Consider the following 20,114-nt stretch of genomic DNA (forward strand, 5'->3'; position numbering starts at 1 on the left):
CTTCAGACCCGACACGAAACGTCACCCATTCCTTCTCTCCTGAGATGCTGCCTGACCTGCTGAGTTACTCCAGCATTTTGTGACTAAATACCTAGGTGGGACTAGTGTAGGTGGGACTAGTGTCGGTGGGACTAGTGTAGGTGGGACTAGTGTAGGTGGGACTAGTGTCGGTGGGACTAGTGTCGGTGGGACTAGTGTCGGTGGGACTAGTGTCGGTGGGACTAGTGTCGGTGGGACTAGTGTCGGTGGGACTAGTGTAGGTGGGACTAGTGTAGGTGGGACTTGTGTAGGTGGGACTAGTGTAGGTGGGACTAGTGTAGGCGGGACTAGTGTAGGCGGGACTAGTGTAGGCGGGACTAGTGTAGGCGGGACTAGTGTAGGTGGGACATGTTGGCCGGTGTGGGCAAGTTGGGCTGAAGGGCCTGTTTCCGTGCTGAATGACTCTAGGTGGGACTAGTGTAGGTGGGACTAGTGTGGATGGGACATGTTGGCTGGGGTGGGCAAGTTGGGCTGAAGGGCAGATCTTGCACGCAGTGCCGAGCCTTTACCAAAATCAATGTCCAGAAGCGTGGCGTTTGCACCCTCCACTAGGATCTTCTTGGGCGGCCCGTGCAAAGCCTTGTACATGAAGTAGACACCGTCCTTGACCAGAGGTCGCACTCGCTCGGCGTAGACCTGCGGGGGGGAGCAGACGGGGCAAATACACATTTAATAAACATTGCTGCCCCCCAACCTGTGTCGACGGCCTGACCTCCCTGACTGGTGCCCCCTTTAGCCTTTAGAGATACAACGCAGAAACAGGCCCTTCGAACCACCGAGTCCGTGCTGACCAGCGATCACCCCGCACACACTGGCACGATCCTACACACTAGGGACAATTGACAATTTTACCAAAGCCAATTAACCTACAAACTTGCAGTATAAGAAAATAACTGCAGATTCTGGTACAAATCAAAGGTATTTATTCACAAAATGCTGGAGTAACTCAGCAGGTCAGGCAGCATCTCGGGAGAGAAGGAATGGGTGACGTTTCGGGTCGAGACCCTACTTCAGACTGAAGAAGGGTCTCGACCCGAAACGTCACCCATTCCTTCTCTCCCGAGATGCTGCCTGACCTGCTGAGTTACTCCAGCATTTTGTGAACCTACAAACTTGCATGTCTTTGGACTGTGGGAGGAAACCGGAGCACCCGGAGAAAAGCCACGCAGTCACAAGGAGAACATTCAAACTCCGTACAGACAATGCCCGTAGCCAGGATTTAAACCCGGTTCTGTGGCGCTGTAAGGCAGCAGCTCTACTGCTGCGCCACCGCGCCGCCCATACTTCTCACTGTGCCTGGGTCCAAGCGACGATAAGAAACCTAAATCTAAAATGAAGGCCTGAGCCACACTCAGCTTACCTTCAGCTTCTCCAGCTCCCCCTCGATGTCGATGCTCAGCTTGGGGTACATGGCTTTGTAGTGGTTGGCGAGGAGTCTGAAGCTGGAGAGAGTAGGGTTTAAGTGCACCGTGTATTTACACGGCACCTCGAGTTCACAATTCACAGGACACCAAACAAAATGTTAGGCCGCTGGTTACATCAAAGCACTCCATGCGAAGTCATCACTGACAACCAAAGATAGACACAGGAGTAACTCAACGGGTCAGGCAGCACCTCTGGGTAATAGGGGGACGTTTCAGATCGGGGCCCTTCAATCTCGAAACGTCATTCGGTGAGTCTTTTAGTTTAGTTTAGAATTTAGTTTAGAGATACAGCACGGAAACAGGCCCTTCGGCCCACTAAGTTCATGCCGACCAGCGATCCCCGCACACTAACACTATCCTACACCCATTAGGGACAATTATTACATTTACACCAAGCCAATTAACCTACAAACCAGTACATCTTTGGAGTGTGGGAGGAAAACGAAGATCTCGGAGAAAACCCCATGCAGGTCATTGGGAGAACGTACAAACTCCGCACAGACAGCGCCCGTAGTTGTGATGGAACCCGGGTCTCCGGCACTGCATTCGCTGTAAGGTAGCAACACTACCGCTGCGCGACCGTGACCGCGTGAGAGGGGACTTTCTTGAACTTTTACAGGTGCACAGTGGAGAGCATATTGACTGGTTGCATTGGGGCCTGGTTCGGCAACTTAAACGCCCAGGAGCGAAGAGGACTATAAAAGGTGGTGAACTGCCCAGGTCCATCACGGGTTCTGACCTCACCAACAATCGTGGGGATCTACAGGAGTCGCTGGCTCAAACGGGGAGCCAGCATCATCAGAGACCCTCACCACCCTGGTCACCATCTCATTTCACTCCTGCTTTCAGGAGGAAAGTATATGAGCCTGAAAACTAGGACGTCTCGGTTTAAGAGTAGCTACTTCCCAACAACTATCGAGCTGCCTCAAAAAGTCACAGGGAGAACAGGCAAACTCCACACGCGCAGATACGCGAGCGCGCACAAATACGCGCGTGCCCGAGGTGTGGATCGATGGCGCTCTGAGGCAGTGGCACTACCTGCTGCTCCCCCCTCCTTCCCCTTACCGCTTCGTGAATTCTTCAAAGTCGGAGAGCAGGTCGCAGATGCGCAGACCGGTCCGCGAGGCCTTCGACGCGTACACCGGGCCGATCCCTTTCCTGGTCGTTCCCAGGCTGACGGTGACAAGCAGGCGTTAGAGTAGAGCAGTTATCCAGCGACCCACCTCCCCTCCCCTCCCCCCGCCCGCTCGCCCACACTCCCCAGCGGAAGGTGGGAGGGACTCACATTTTGCCGGCTTGCTCCTGCCGCTGCTGCTCCTGCGCTCCATCGACCGCCTGGTGGAAGTCGAACACTGGGGACGAGAGGACACACACACACAGCAACCCGTTACCAACCCAGTCAACACAAAGCAGGCATCTCGTCCACACCGAGCCCTCCCACCCAAACCCTCCATGCCGACCAAGATGCCTATCCAAGCTAATCCCATTCCCCCCACTCCCCCTTGTATAGCCTTTACCCCTCTGACATTGTCCAAACAAAGGGTGGTGGGTGTTTGGGGCGAGCTGTCAGAGGAGGCAGCTACTGGAACAACATCTGTCTAAAGAAGGGTCTCGACCCGACCGAAACGTCACCTACTCCTTCTCTCCAGAGATGCTGCCTGACCCGCTGAGTTACTCCAGCTTTTTGTGTTTATCGTCAGTTTAAACCAGCATCTGCAGTTCCTTCCTGAACATCTAAAAGACACTTGGACAGCCACATGTAGAAACAAGGAACTGCAGATGCTGGTTAATACACAAAAGGATACAAAGTGCTGGAGTATTTTGCTGGAACTATATCGAGACTATGGAGTTGGGTTAAAGGGCACTCCCTTAAACAAACGCTGTGTTTTAATGTCAGTAGCGCAGCGGATAGAGCTCATTGTGTGTGTGTGTGAGTGTACGTATGTGTGCATGTGCGTGCACGAGTGAGAATGTACATGTGTATGTGAGTATACGTGTGTACATGTGTGTGTGTGAGTATACGTGTGTGTAGGAAAGAACTGCAGACGCAGATTTAAATCGAAGATAGACACAAAATGCTGGAGTAACTCAGCGGGACAGGCAGCATCTCTGGAGAGAAGGAGTGGGTGAGACCCTTCTTCAGACTCTGTGTATGTGTGCGTGTACGCACGTGTGTGAGAGTGCACATTTTCCCCTGTGACCACGTGGGTTTCCTCCAGGTGTTCCGGTTTCCTCTCACACCTCAAAGACGTGCAGGTTTGTAGATTAATTGCCTCCCTGGTGTGTAATGAGTGGAAGAGAAAGTTGGATAACGTAGAACTAGTGTGAACGGACGACCAATAATCGGCATGGACTTGGTGGGCCGAAGGGCCTGTTTCCGTGCTGTATCTCTGAACTAAACCTCCCACCCAACCCTCAAAATAGAAATCCTCCAAGTCACCTATGTGCGCTCTGTCCGAGATCACGGTCCTCGATTCCCAGCCTTCCAGACCTAAATCGTTGGAAGCAGACGTGAGAGGGGCAAGTCAGCAAATTAGCAGACACCACGCACACAGGTGGCCAGATACCCACACTCAAACGGGACCACATACACACACTCACACAGCAAGACACACACACACACACACAGCAAGATACACACACACACACAGCAAGACACACACACACACGCAGTAAGACACACATACACGCAAGACAGACACACATACACGCAAGACACACACACTGGGAGAAATTCAGAGAACAGCAGAGGAGGACAAAGGGCTTAATTAGGAAGGGGAAAATAGATTATGAAAGAAAACTGGCAGGGAACATAAAAACTGACTGCAAAAGCTTTTATAGATATGCGAAGAGAAAAAGATTAGTTAAAACAAATGTAGGTCCCTTGCAGTCAGAAACAGGTGAATTGATCATGGGGAACAAGGACATGGCAGACCAATTGAATAACTACTTTGGTTCTGTCTTCACTAAGGAAGACATAAATAATCTGCCGGAAATAGCAGGGGACCGGGGGTCAAATGAGATGGAGGAACTGAGTGAAATCCAGGTTAGTCGGGAAGTGGTGTTAGGTAAATTGAATGGATTAAAGGCCGATAAATCCCCAGGGCCAGATAGGCTGCATCCCAGAGTGCTTAAGGAGGTAGCCCCAGAAATAGTGGATGCATTAGTGATAATTTTTCAAAACTCTTTAGATTCTGGAGTAGTTCCTGAGGATTGGAGGGTAGCTAATATAACCCCACTTTTCAAAAAGGGAGGGAGAGAGAAAACGGGGAATTATAGACCAGTTAGTCTAACATCGGTAGTGGGGAAAATGCTAGAGTCATTTATTAAAGATGTGATAGCATCACATTTGGAAAGGGGTGAAATCATTGGACAAAGTCAGCATGGATATATGAAAGGCAAATCATGTCTGATGAATCTTATAGAATTTTTCGAGGATGTAACTAGTAGAGTGGATAAGGGAGAACCAGTGGATGTGTTATATCTGGACTTCCAGAAGGCTTTCGACAAGGTCGCACATAAGAGATTAGAAAGCAAACTTAAAGCACATGGTATTGTAGGTTCAGTATTGATGTGGATAGAGAACTGGCTGGCAGACAGGAAGCAAAGAGTAGGAATAAACGGGTCCTTTTAAAAATGGCAGGCAGTGACTAGTGGGGTACCGCAAGGCTCAGTGCTGGAACCCCAGCTATTTACAATATATATTAATGATTTGGACGAGGGAATTGAATGCAACATCTCCAAGTTTGCGGATGACACGAAGCTGAGGGGCAGTGTTAGCTGTGAGGAGGATGCTAGGAGGCTGCAACGTGACTTGGATAGGTTAGGTGAGTGGGCAAATGCATGGCAGATGCAGTATAATGTGGATAAATGTGAGGATATCCACTTTGGTGGCAAGAACAGGAAAGCAGACTATTACCTGAATGGTGGCCGATTAGGAGAAGGGGAGATGCAACGAGACCTGGGTGTCGTGGTACACCAGTCATTGAAAGTAGGCATGCAGGTGCAGCAGGCAGTGAAGAAAGCGAATGGTATGTTGGCATTCATAGCGAGGGGATTTGAGTATAAGAGCAGGGAGGTTCTGCTGCAGTTGTACAGGGCATTGGTGAGACCACACCTGGAGTATTGCGTACAGTTTTGGTCTCCTAATCTGAGGAAAGACATTCTTGCCATAGAGGGAGTACAGAGAAGGTTCACCAGATTGATTCCTGGGATGGCAGGACTTTCATATGACGAAAGACTGGATAGACTCGGCTTGTACTCGCTGGAATTTAGAAGATTGAGGGGGGATCTTATAGAAACTTACAAAATTCTTAAGGGGTTGGACAGGCTAGATGCAGGAAGATTGTTCCCAATGTTGGAGAAGTCCAGAACAAGGGGTCACAGTTTAAGGATAAGGGGGAAGTCTTTTAGGACCGAGATGAGAACGTTTTTTTCACACAGAGAGTGGTGAATCTGTGGAATTCTCTGCGACAGAAGGTAGTTGAGGCCAGTTCATTGGCTATATTTAAGAGGGAGTTAGATGTGGCCCTTGTGGCTAAAGGGATCAGGGGGTATGGAGAGAAGGCAGGTTCGGGATACTGAGCCATGATCATATTGAATGGCGGTGCAGGCTCGATGGGCCGAATGGCCTACTCCTGCACCTATTTTCTATGTTTCTATGTCTATGCAGTAAGACACACACACACGCAAGACACACACACACATATGCAGTAAGACACACACACGCAGTAAGACACAAACACACGCACGCAAGACACACACACACACGCAAGACACACACACACCCACCCAGCAAGACACACACACACATGCAGTAAGACACATACACACACACACACAGCAAGACTTACACACACGGGCAGACACACAGGGCCATAATCACACACATACACTCTGGGGGCCGAACACAAACGGGGGGGGGCAGTCACACACGTGACCAGACACACAGGGGGCCAGACACTCACGGTGGGGGGGGGGGGGAAACGTGTATGCACAAAACTGATAGATAGTGGAGGCACATACACAGGGATACATACATACTCGGACACACACGCAGACGAGATGAAGCTACACCAGGCTCTCGCTGTGAGCACTGACCTTTCCCCCTGCGCAGGTTTTTCTCAGCTTCCTCGAACAGCCCAGGTAGGTGGATGACCACCCCATTACCTGAAAACACAGCAAGTTCACTCAATCTGACCGTCATGCTCTTCCATCCCCAAACCTATTACCCCTCTCACTGGCAGTAGTCCCTGCTCTTGCCCACCGAGCAGCAGCAGATATCACATGTCCCGATATGCAGCGCGCGCTCGATCCTGTCCTCTCAACGGCCACGCGCCCACCCCCCCCCTCCATATCAATCGCTAATCCTTCAACACGGCACCCAGGGTGGCCAATAACCAGCATGCACAACTCATGCTAAACTGATCTGTGGAAATGTGTGGGAAGGAACTGCAGATGCTGGTTTAAACCGAAGACAGACACAAAAAGCTGGAGTAACTCAGCGGGACAGACAGCATCTCTGGAGCAAGGAAATAGGAGATGTTTCGGGTCGAGACCCTTCTTCAGACTGAGAGTCAGGGGAGACTTCCCCTTTCTCCTGACTCTGTCTGAAGAAGGGTCTCAACCCAAAACATCACCTGTTCCTTTTCTCCAGAGATGCTGTCTGTCCCGCTGAGTTACTCCAGCTTTTTGTGTCTGTCCTTAATCTGTAGAAGTAGACACGGTGGCACAGCTGCCTTACAGCGACAGACACCCGGGTTCGATCCTGACAAGTGCTGGCTGTACGGAGTTTGTACATTTTCCCTGTGACTGTGTGAGTTTTCTCCGGTTTCCTCCCATGCTCCAAACACGTACAGGTTTGTGGGTTAATTGGCTCCTTGAATATTGTCCCTGGTGTGTAGGGTAGAACTAGGATATGAGGTGATCGTTGGTTGGCACGGACTCGATGCACTGAAGGGCCAGTTACGGCGTTGAATCTCCAAACGAAATGCATACAGGCCCTTCGGCCCAAGTCCGCACCCACCAGCGATCACCCAGTAAACTACCACTATCCTACACACTGGGGACAATTTACAATTTTTTTTTAACAAAACCTGTATGTCTTTGGAGTGTGGGGGGAAATTGGTGCACCCGAGAAAGCCCACGCAGTCACAGGTAGAATGTACGAACTACGTACAAGACAGCACCCGTGGTCAGGATGGAAGCCGGGTCTCTGGCGCTGAGAGGCGGCGCCACCCTGTCCCCCATTTAAAAGTCATTTGGACAGGTACATGGGTAGGAAAGGTTTAGAGGGAAGTGGGCCACACACGGGCAGGTAGGAGCAGTGTAGACGGGGCATCCATCGTAGTCAGGTTCAAACCCAGGTCCCTGGCACTGTCAGGCAGCACCTCCACTACTGCGTCACTGTGCCACCCTTTTTATTAATTTAACATTGAAACTACCCTCTTATTTTTAGACACTCACCAATGAAGGACGTGGCGTTCTTGTTGATGACCCCGCTGGGTAGCAGGTGGAAGTTGTACTCCACCGAATCCACCACCACTGTGTGCCCGGCGTTGTTTCCACCCTGAGATCAGAGAGGGGAACGAGCAGCACAAACAAGACAACCGTTAGAGTGACCAGCACGGACGCTCGTGTCTTACTAACTTACTACAAACTAAGGGCGGCACGGTAACGGTCGTGTGTTGCTGCCTTACAGCACCAGAGATACCGCTTCGATCCTGACTATGGGAGTTTGTACGTTCTCCCCGTGACCGCGTACGCTTTCCTCGGGTGCACCGGTTTCCTCCCGCACTTCAAAGACGTGCAGGTTTGTACGTTAATTCGGCTGCGGCAAAAATTGTAAATTGCCCTAGTCTGTAGGACAGTGTTAATATGTGGGGATCGCTGTTCAACGCGGACACGGTGGGCCGAGTTACTAAACAAAACGATGGGATACAAGGATGTGAGCTTGGAGGACAAGGGTGGGGGAGGGAAGGAGGGATTCATTTTCTCCAGAGATGCTGCCTGACCCGAGTTAACGCAGCACTTTGGTATAAACCAGCATCTGCAGTTTCTTGTTTCTATACTAGGCGCATCCACTTGGCACAGTGGAGTTGCAGGTCGAGGTGATGTTTCAGTCTGAAAAAGGATCTCGACCCAAAACATCACCGATTCCTTTTCTCCAAAGATGCTGCCTGACCGGCTAAGATACTCCAGCACTTTGTGTCTAACTTTGGTGCACCTAGTGTTGGGTTATATTTTTTAGATTTATTTTAAATTTGCTCCACAAACCCTCTTTTCAGGTTGGGACAGATATAAACTGGTGTAAATGACCCGCAATGCGACGTTGGAGGAGGTGCAAGTGAACCTCTGCCTCACCTGAAAAGAATGTCGGGGTCCTTGGACGGAGTCAAGAGGGGAGGTTCACGAGCACCTCCTCTAATCTCATCTACTGTATCTGCTGTTCCAGGTGTGGACTCCTATATATCGGCGAGACCAAGCGCAGGCTCGGCAATCTTTTTGCTGGACACCTCCGCTCACTCCACCTAAACCTACCTGATCTCCTGCTGCTAAACACTAACTTCCTCTCCCACACTGACCTTTCTGTCCTGGGCCTCCATCGTCAGAGTGAGGCCCAGCGCAAATTGGAGGAACAGCACTTCTTATTTCGCTTGGGCAGCTTACACCCCAGAAGTATGAACATTGACTTCTCTAATTTCAAGTAACCCTTGCTTTCTCTCTCCATCCCTCCCCCTTCCCAGTTCTCCAACCAGTCGTACTGTCTCCGACTACATTTTATCCGCTTGCTTTGTTGTTACCATCTCCCAGCAAACAACGATCTATTCTACTTTTTCCTTGAACCTCGTCCCCTTTGATGTCTCCTTTTCACACCTAACCCTTCCAGATCTCTGTGCCTCCCTCTCCCCGACTCTCAGTCTGAAGGGTCTAGACTCGAAACCTCACTCATTCCTTCTCTCCAGAGAAGCTGCTTGCCAGCATTCTCCAGCATTTTGTGAAGGGATTAAAAGTACCATTAGCAAATTTGCAGATGATACATAGAAACATAGAAAATAGGTGCAGGAGTAGGCCATTCGGCCCTTCGAGCATGCACCGCCATTCAATACGATCATGGCTGATCATCCAACTCAGTATCCCGTACCTGCCTTCTCTCCATACCCCCTGATCCCTTTAGCCATAAGGGCCACATCTAACTCTCTCTTAAATATAGCCAATGACCTGGCCTCAACTACCTTCTGTGGCTGAGAATTCCACAGACTCACCACTCACTGTGTGAAGAAATGTTTTCTCATCTCGGTCCTAAAAGACTTCCCCCTTATCCTTAAACTGTGACCCCTGGTTCTGGACTTCCCCAACATCGGGAACAATCTTCCCGCATCTAGCCTCTCCAACCCCTTAAGAATTTTATATGTTTCTATAAGATCCCCCCTCAGTCTTCTAAATTCCAGCAAGTATAAGCCTAGTCTATCCAGTCTTTCTTCATATGAAAGTCCTGCCATCCCAGGGATCAATCTGGTGAACCTTCTCTGTACTCCCTCTAAGGATAGAATGTCTTTCCTCAGATTAGGAGACCAAAACTGTACACAATACTCCAGGTGCGGTCTCACCAATGCCCTGTACAACTGCAGCAGAACCTCCCTGCTCCTATACTCAAATCCTCTTGCTCTGAATGCTAACATACCATTCGCTTTCTTCACTGCCTGCTGCACCTGCACGCTTGCTTTCAATGACTGGTGCACCATGACACCCAGGTCTTGTTGCATCTCCCCTTTTCCTAATTGGCCACCATTCAGATAATACTCTGCTTTCCTGTTCTTGCTGCCAAAGTGGATAACCTCACATTTATCCACATTATATTGCATCTGCCATGCATTTGCCCACTCTCCTAATCTATCCAAGTCACTCTGCAGCCTCCTAGCATCCTCCTCGCAGCTAACACTGCCACCCAGCTTCGTGTCATCCGCAAACTTAGAGATGTTGCATTCAATTCCCTCGTCCAAATCATTAATATATATTGTAAATAACTGGGGTCCCAGCACTGAGCCTTGCGGTACCCCACTAGTCACTGCCTGCCATTCCGAAAAGGACCCGTTTATTCCTACTCTTTGCTTCCTGTCCGCCAACCAATTCTCTATCCACCTCAACACTGAACCCCCAATACCGTGTGCTTTAAGTTTGTACCCCAATCTCCTATGTGGGACCTTGTCGAAGGCCTTCTGAAAGTCCAGATATAACACATCGACTGGTTCTCCCTTATCCACTCTACTAGTTACATCCTCGAAACATTCTATAAGATTCGTCAGGCATGATTTGCCTTTCATAAATCTATGCTGACTTTGTCCGACGATTTCACCACTTTCCAAATGTGATGCTATCACATCTTTAATAACTGACTCTAGCATTTTCCCCACTACCGATGTTAGGCTAACTGGTCTATAATTCCCCGTTTTCTCTCTCCCTCCCTTTTTAAAAAGTGGGGTTACATTAGCTACCCTCCAATCCTCAGGAACTACTCCAGAATCTAAAGAGTTTTGAAAAATTATCACTAATGCATCCACTATTTCTGAGGCTACTTCCTTAAGCACTCTGGGATGCAGCCTATCTGGCCCTGGGGATTTATCGGCCTTTAATCCATTTAATTTACCTCACACCACTTCCTGACTAACCTGGATTACCCTCAGTTCCTCCATCTCATTAGACCCCCGGTCCCCTGCTATTTCCAGCAGATTGTTTATGTCTTCCCTAGTGAAGACAGAACCAAAGTAGTTGTTCAATTGGTCTGCCATCTCCTTGTTCCCTATGATCAATTCACCTGTTTCCGACTGCAAGGGACCTACATTTGTCGTAACTAGTCTTTTTCTCTTCACATATCTATAAAAGCTTTTGCAGTCAGTTTTTATGTTCCCTGCCAGTTTTCTCTCATAATCTATTTTCCCTTTCCTAATTAAGCCCTTTGTCCTCCTCTGCTGGACTCTGAATTTCTCCCAGTCCTCTGGTATGATACTTTTTCTGGCTAATTTATATGCTTCATCTTTTGTTTTAATACTATCCTTGATTTCCCTTGTTAGCCACGGATGCACTACCTTTCCTGGTTTGTTCTTTTGCCAAACTGGGATGAACAATTGTTGTAGTTCATCCATGCAATCTTTAAATGCCTTCCATTGCACGTCCACCGTCAACCCTTTAAGTATAAATTGGCAGTCTATCTTGGACAATTCACGTCTCATACCCTCAAAGTTACCTTTCTTTAAGTTCAGAACACTTGTTTCTGAATTGACTTTGTCACTCTCCATCTTAATGAAGAACTCCACCATATTATGGTCACTTTTGCCCAAGGGGCCTCGCACAACAAGACTGCTAACTAACCCTTCCTCATTACTCAATACCCAGTCTAGAATGGCCTGCTCTCTCGTTGGTTCCTCGACATGTTGGTTTAGAAAACCATCTCGCAAACATTCCAAGAAATCCTCTTCCTCAGCACCCATGCCAATTTGGTTCACCCAATCTATATGTAGATTGAAGTCACCCATTATAACTGCTGCACCTTTAGTGCACGCATTTCTAATTTCCTGGTTGATGCCATCCCCAACCTCACTACTGCTGTTAGGTGGCCTGTACACAACTCCCACTAGCGTTTTCTGCCCCTTAGTGTTTCGTAGCTCTACCCATATCGATTCCACATCCTCCGAGCTAATGTCCTTCCTTTCCACTGCGTCAATCTCCTCTCTAACCAGCAACGCTACCCCACCTCCTTTTCCTTTCTGTCTATCCCACCTGAATATAGAATATCCCTGGATGTTGAGCTCCCAGCCTTGGTCACCCTGGAGCCATGTCTCCGTAATCCCAACTACATCATAATCATTAACAACTATCTCCACATTTAATTCATCCACCTTATTACGTATACTCCTTGCATTGAGACACAAAGCCTTCAGGCTTGTTTTTATAACACTCTTGCCCCTTATACAAAGCTGGATGGCAGTGTGAGCTGTGAGGAAGATGCTATGAGGTTGCAGGGTGACTTGGACAGGTTGTGTGAGTGGGCGAATGCATGGCAGATGCAGTTTAATGTGGATAAGTGTGAGGTTATCCACTTTGGTGGTAAGAATAGGAAGGCAGAGTATTATCTGAATGGTGTCAAGTTAGGAAAAGAGGACGTACAATGAGATCTGGGTGTCCTAGTGCATCAGTTACTAAAAGGAAGCATGCAGGTATAGCTGGCAGTGAAGAAAGCCAATGGAATGTTGGCCTTCATAACAAGAGGGGTTGAGTATAGGAGCAAAGAGGTCCTTCTGCAGTTGTACAGGGCCCTAGTGAGACCGCACCTGGAGTACTGTGTGCAGTTTTGGTCTCCAAATTTGAGGAAGGATATTCTTGCTATTGAGGGCGTACAGCGTAGATTTACTAGGTTAATTCCCGGAATGGCGGGACTGTCGTATGTTGAAAGACTGGATCGACTAGGCTTGTATACACAAGAATGTAGAAGGATGAGAGGAGATCTTATTGAAACGTATAGGATTATTAAGGGGTTGGACACGTTAGAGGCAGGAAACATGTTCCCAATGTTGGGGGAGTCCAGAACAAGGGGCCACAGTTTAAGAATAAGGGGTAGGCCATTTAGAACTGAGATGAGGAAAAACTTTTTCAGTCAGAGAGTTGTGCATCTGTGGAATTCGCTGCCTCAGCAGGCAGTGGAGGCCAATTCTCTGAATGCATTCAAGAGAGCTAGATAGAGCTCTTAAGGATAGCGGAGTCAGGGGGTATGGGGAGAAGGCAGGAACGGGGTAGATTGAGAATGATCAGCCATGATCACATAGAATGGCGGTGCTGGCTCGAAGGGCCGAATGGCCTCCTCCTGCACCTATTGTCTATATTTTCGGTGTAAACTAACATCCGCAGTTCCTTTCTTGGTACAAGTGTAAACTGTCCCTAGTGTGTGCAGGGTAAGTGGAAGTATGAAGGGACCGATGGTCGGCGAGGACTTGGTGGGCCGAAGGGCCTGTTTCCGTGCTGTATCTCTGAACCCAAAACTTTGTGTTTGGCCATCTATACAGCTCTTTATCTTTTGACATGGATATGTTCCAGCCCCTGCTGCTCCGGCATTGAACCATTTCTAAATTTCTGTATCTCTAAACGAAAAATGTGACAATAACATATTCAATTCGGTAATAGACAAAAAAATCTGGAGTAACTCAGCGGGGACGGGCAGCATCTCTGGAGAGAAGGAATGGATGACATTTCGGGTCGACACCCTTCTTCAGACTGGTTCGGGATATGGGGAAAAGAGATATCGACGGTGATGTGGAGAGATAAAGAACAATGAATGAAAGATATGCAAAAAAGTAACGACGATCAAGGAAACAGGGCGTTGTTGGCTGTTAACGAGAAGCTGGTGCGACGTGGGTGGGGGAAGGATAGAGAGAGAGGGAATGCCGGGGCTACCTGAAGTTAGAGAAATCAATATTCATACACCTGGGCTGTACGATACCCAAGCAAAATATGAGATGCTACTCCTCCAATTTGCGTTTAGCCTCAATCTGATAATGGAGGAAACTATCTATTCCCTGTCCTTCCAAGTGTCTTATCTAACAGCCTCTTGAAAAGCCATCATCGTATCTGCCTCCACCACCACCACTCCAACAGTGGAGGAGACCTAGGACAGAAATGTCTGTGTGGGAATGGGAAGGAGAATTAAAGTGTCCGGCAACCGGGAGATCAGGTAGGTTCAGGCGGGCTGAGCGAAGGTGTTCCGCCAAACGATCGCCCAGTTCAAGATTCAAGACATTGTCACATGTGCCCATTAAGGTACAATGCAATTTGAGTTACCATACAACCACACTAAGTAAAAAGCAACAAGGCACACAGCCACATAAAATAACATTTAACATAAACATCCACCACAGTGGACTCCATATTCCTCATTGTAATGGAAGGTAATAAAGATCAATCGTCTTCCTCTTTGTTCACCCGCGGTCGGGGCTGTTGAACCATCTGCCAACTGTCCGAGACCCTCGCGTCGGGATGATCGAATTTCCGCATCGGGACGGTTGAAAAAACTCTCCACAGCGTGGAGCTCCCGAGTCAGCCTCTTCTTACAGAAGACTGTGAGCTTCCGATGTTAAAGTCCACAGGCCCCGCAGTTGGAGTTCTCCACAGTCGATCCTCGGCAAAGGATCGCAAGCTCCACGATGTTAAAGTCCGCGCCGCGCCCGCAGCATAAAGCGCCGGGCCGGTCTCCGGGAAAGGCCGCCAACTCCTCGATGTCAGGCCGCAGTGGGGACGGGAGATACGACACGGAGAAACATCGCATCTCCGTCGAGGTAAGAGATTGAAAAAAGGTTTCCCCCAATCCCCCCTCCCCACATAAAACAAACCAAGGAACACGAAAACATACTTTTATCACATACTTAAAATAAAAACAGTAGAAAGGACAGACTGGTGGCGAGGCAGCCAGTGCTGGTGCTGCCACCCGGCGAATACACATGCTAATATATCTGGGGAAGGGTCTCAACCCGAAAAGTCGCCCACTGCTTCTCTCCAGAGATGCCGCTTGTCCCGCTAAGTTACACCAGCATTTTGTGTCTTCCAGAACCAGGGTTCAATCTAAGAATCCAGAACCAGGAGTCACAGTCTAAGAATAAAGGGGAGGCCATTTAAAACTGAGGCAAGAAGAAACCTTTTCACCCAGAGAGTTGTGGATTTGTGCGAATTCTCTGCCACAGAGGGCAGTGGAGGCCAATTCACTGGATGAATTTAAAAGAGAGTTCGATAGAGCTCATGGGGTGTGGGGAGAATCATGGGGTTACTGATTGCGGATCATCAGCCACGATCACAATGAATGGCGGGACCCTTCTTCAGTGTGGGAAGAAGTCTGAAGAAGGGTCTCGACCCGAAACGTCACCCATTCCTTCTCTCCTGAGATGTTGCCTGGCCTGCTGAGTTACTCCAGCATATTGTGAAATAAATACCTTCCATTTGTACCAGCATCTGCAGTTATTTTCTTACGCAATGAATGGCGGTGCTGGCTCGAAGGGCCGAATGGCCTCCTCCTGCACCTGTTTTCTGTGTTTCCATCTTTACCTGATATAAATGCTGACGTCTGCTAATGTATTTATTCACAAAATGCTGGAGTAACTCGGCGGGTCAGGCAGCATCTCAGGAGAGAGGGAATGGGCGACGTTTCGGGTCGAGACCCTTCTTCAGACTGAGACGAAAAGTTTCTTCTCTCCTCAGTTTTAAATGGCCTCCCGTTTATGCTAATGTATGCGTACGCAGGCTAATCATTTCCTTACGCATGCTAATATATGCTTACGCGGGCTAATATATGCGTAAGGATATGTGCAGTTTTGGTCTCCAAATTTGAGGAAGGATATTCTTGCTATTGAGGACGTGCAGCGTTGGTTTACTAGGTTAATTCCCGGAATGGCGGGACTGTCGTATGTTGAAAGACTGGAGCGACTGGGCTTGTATACACTGGAATTTAGAAGGATGAGAGGAGATCTTATCGAAACTTATAAGATTATTAAGGGGTTGGACACGTTAGAGGCAGGAAACACGTTCCCAATGTTGGGGGAGTCCAGAACCAGGGGCCACACAGTTTAAGAATAAGGGGTAGGCCATTTAGAACTGAGATGAGGAAAAACTTTAACAGTCAGAGAGTTGTGAATCTGTGGAATACTCTGCCTCAGAAGGCAGTGGAGGCCAATTCTCTGAATGTATTCAAGAGAGAGCTAGATAGAGCCCTAAGGATAGCGGAGTCAGGGGGTATGGGGAGAAGGCAGGAACGGGGTACTGATTGAGAATGATCAGCCATGATCAGGGCCAGATAGGCTGCATCCCAGAGTGCTTAAGGTGGTAGCCCCAGAAATAGTGGATGCATTAGTGATAATTTTTCAAAACTCTTTAGATTCTGGAGTAGTTCCTGAGGATTGGAGGGTAGCTAATGTAACCCCACTTTTCAAAAAGGGAGGGAGAGAGAAAATGGGGAATTACAGACCAGTTAGTCTAACATCGGTAGTGGGGAAAATGCTAGAGTCAGTTATTAAAGATGGGATAGCAGCACATTTGGAAAGTGGTGAAATCATTGGACAAAGTCAGCATGGATTTATGAAAGGTAAATCATGTCTGACGAATCTTATAGAATTTTTCGAGGATGTAACTAGTAGAGTGGATAAGGGAGAAACGTCGCCCATTCCCTCTCTCCTGAGATGCTGCCTGACCCGCCGAGTTACTCCAGCATTTTGTGAATAAATACATTAGCAGACGTCAGCATAAGGGATAAGGAGTGTTATATCTGGACTTCCAGAAGGCTTTCGACAAGGTCCCACATAAGAGATTAGTATGCAAACTTAAAGCACACGGTATTGTGGGTTCAGTATTGATGTGGATAGAGAACTGGCTGGCAGACAGGAAGCAAAGAGTAGGAATAAACGGGTCCTTTTCAGAATGGCAGGCAGTGACTAGTGGGGTACCGCAAGGCTCAGTGCTGGGACCCCAGCTATTTACAATATATATTAATGATTTGGACGAGGGAATTGAATGCAACATCTCCACGTTTGCGGATGACACGAAGCTGAGGGGCAGTGTTAGTTGTGAGGAGGATGCTAGGAGGCTGCAACGTGACTTGGATAGGTTAGGTGAGTGGGCAAATACATGGCAGATGCAGTATAATGTGGATAAATGTGAGGTTATCCACTTTGGTGCAAAAACAGGAAAGCAGACTTACCAGAATGGTGGCCGATTAGGACAAGGGGAGATGCAACGAAACCTGGGTGTCGTGGTACACCAGTCATTGAAAGTAGGCATGCAGGTGCAGCAGGCAGTGAAGAAAGCGAATGGTATGTTGGCATTCATAGCGAGGGGATTTGAGTATAGGAGCAGGGAGGTTCTGCTGCAGTTGTACAGGGCATTGGTGAGACCACACCTGGAGTATTGCGTACAGTTTTGGTCTCCTAATCTGAGGAAAGACATTCTTGCCGTAGAGGGAGTACAGAGAAGGTTCACCAGATTGATTCCTGGGATGGCAGGACTTTCATATGAAGAAAGACTGGATAGACTCGGCTTGTACTCGCTGGAATTTAGAAGATTGAGGGGGGGATCTTATAGAAACTTACAAAATTCTTAAGGGGTTGGACAGGCTAGATGCGGGAAGATTGTTCCCGATGTTGGGGAAGTCCAGAACAAGGGGTCACAGTTTAAGGATAAGGGGGAAGTCTTTTAGGACCGAGATGAGAAAGTTTTTTTTCACACAGAGAGCGGTGAATCTGTGGAATTCTCTGCCACAGAAGGTAGTTGAGGCCAGTTCATTGGCTATATTTAAGAGGGAGTTAGATGTGGCCGTTGTGGCTAAAGGGATCAGGGGGTATGGAGAGAAGGCAGGTTCGGGATACTGAGTTGGATGATCAGCCATGATCGTATTGAATGGCGGTGCGTACAGGCTCGAAGGGACGAATGGCCTACTCCTGCACCTATTTTCTATGCTTCTAATATACAATCCACATGGACACCGGTTACAGTGTACACACGACCCGAATCCAATATACAATCCACATTGACACACCGGTTACAGTGTACACACGACCCGAATCCAATATACAATCCACATTGACACCGGTTACAGTGTACACACCAATATACAATCCACATGGACACCGGTTACAGTGTACACACGACCAGAATCCAATATACAATCCACATCGACACTTACTGTAACCGGTATGTCCATGTGGATTGTATATTGGATTCGGGGGGTCGTGTGTACACTCACTGTAACCGGTGTCAATGTGGATTGTATATTGACACCAGTTACAGTGAGTGTACACACGACCCGAATCCAATATACAATCCACATGGACATATTTAAGAGGGAGTTAGATGTGGCCCTTGTGGCTAAAGGGATCAGGGGGTATGGAGAGAAGGCAGGTACGGGATACTGAGTTGGACGATCAGCCATGATCATATTGAATGGCGGTGCGCACAGGCTCGAAGGGCCGAATGGCCTACTCCTGCACCTATTGTCTATTGATATTTGCGTACGCAGGGTAATATACGCGCACGCAGGGTAATATATACGCACGCAGGGTAATATAATGCGTACGCAGGGTAATATATGAGTGCGCAGGGTAATATATGCGAACGCAGGGTAATTTATGCACACGCATGCTAATGTTGGCCCCGCCCCCGCCCTCACCTGGCAGCGACACACCAGATCGGCGTCCTGCGCCAGCACGTCCACCACCTTGCCTTTGCCCTCGTCCCCCCACTGGGCGCCCAGCACCACCGTCACCCGGTTGCCGGGCTCGCACGCCTCTCTCGACCTGGACCTCGACCTCTTGGGGCTGGGAGGGCCGTTGCCTTCGCCGCCATTGTCGTCGTTGTTGTCGTTGTCGCCGCCGCGGGCTCCCGCTCCCGACCCGTTCTGCAGCAGCTCCGCCGCCGTGACTTTCTCCATGGCCGCCTGAGCGCCAACTGCCGCTGCCGCCCTCCGCTCCGCCCCGCCCCACCGGAACCGGAAACCCGCGTCGCCCCTAGCAACCCGGAACCGGAAACCCACCCCCCCGTTACCCCTAGCAACCCCTCCACACTTTTTCTATTCAACAAACACAGCCAATTTTACACTTTCAAACTCTAATCCCTCCATTATACCCACCCCCCTAAATAATCTCCGCAAACTATCCATTTGCTTTGGTTTGGAATCAATACCTCCCGTACAGGGCCCTAGTGAGACCGCACCTGGAGTACTGTGTGCAGTTTTGGTCTCCAAATTTGAGGGAGGACATTCTTGCTATTGAGGGAGTGCAGCGTAGGTAACCGAGGTTAATCCCCGGGTTAATTAATTGATCAGTCAATTAGTTAATTAATTCATTCATTCATTAATGGAGGGATGTAGATCACATATCATGGCGGCACGGTGGTGCAGATAATCGAGCCGCTGATGCACAGCGCCAGAGACCCGGGTTCTAACCTGACCTGGGGTGCTCTGTGTGTGAGGAATTTGCACCTTCTCCCAGCGACCATGCAGGTTTCCTTCAGGTGCTCCGGTTTCCTCCCACATTTGGACCGGCACGGTGGCACAGCGGTAGAGTAGCTGCCTTACAGCGAATGCAGCGATCTCGGAGACCTGGGTTCGATCCCGACTACGGGCGCTGCCTGCACGGAGTGTGCACGTTCTCCCCGTGACCTGTGCGGGATTTCTCCGAGATCCCCGGTTTCCTCCCACACTCCAAAGACGTACGGGTTTTGTAGGTTAATTGGCTTAGTGCATGTACAAATTGTCCCTAGTGTATGTAGGATGGTGTTAGTGTGCGGGCGATCGTTGGTCGGCGCGGACTCGGTGGGCCGAAGGGCTTGTTTCCGCGCTGTATCTCTGAACTAAACTAAGACTCAAGTCAAGTCAAGTCGATTTTATTTGTACAGCACATTTAAAAACAACCCACGTTGACCAAAGTGCTGCACATCAGTTCAGGTACTAAGAACGAACGTACAATGGCACACAAACATAACAGCACATACATAAACAGTTCACAGCGCCCCCTCAGAGGGCCTCAAACGAGTAGAAATAGGTTTTGAGCCTGGACTTAAAGGAGTCGATGGAGGGGGCAGTTCTGATGGGGAGAGGGATGCTGTTTAATAGAAAATAGACAATAGGTG

General features: G+C 48.9%; 1 protein-coding gene across 1 annotated transcript in view; it reads right to left on the reverse strand.

Annotated features, from left to right (window-relative positions):
- Positions 1 to 18,957, reverse strand: part of LOC144609692 (adenylosuccinate synthetase isozyme 2-like) — a 30,068-nt gene extending 11,111 nt beyond the window's left edge. The window contains exons 1-8 of the mRNA XM_078428197.1: positions 18,655 to 18,957; positions 7,929 to 8,031; positions 6,564 to 6,632; positions 3,904 to 3,954; positions 2,749 to 2,815; positions 2,529 to 2,636; positions 1,400 to 1,481; positions 549 to 675 (exon numbers count right to left, since the gene is read on the reverse strand). Of these exons, the coding sequence (XP_078284323.1) occupies positions 549 to 675; positions 1,400 to 1,481; positions 2,529 to 2,636; positions 2,749 to 2,815; positions 3,904 to 3,954; positions 6,564 to 6,632; positions 7,929 to 8,031; positions 18,655 to 18,915 (868 nt within the window). The 5' untranslated portion in view covers positions 18,916 to 18,957. The remainder of the gene's footprint in view (positions 1 to 548; positions 676 to 1,399; positions 1,482 to 2,528; positions 2,637 to 2,748; positions 2,816 to 3,903; positions 3,955 to 6,563; positions 6,633 to 7,928; positions 8,032 to 18,654) is intronic.
- Between the last annotated feature and the right edge of the window lie 1,157 nt (positions 18,958 to 20,114).

Source organism: Rhinoraja longicauda, chromosome 34 (assembly GCF_053455715.1).
Source record: "Rhinoraja longicauda isolate Sanriku21f chromosome 34, sRhiLon1.1, whole genome shotgun sequence".
In the NCBI taxonomy this organism is placed as follows: domain Eukaryota; kingdom Metazoa; phylum Chordata; class Chondrichthyes; order Rajiformes; family Arhynchobatidae; genus Rhinoraja; species Rhinoraja longicauda.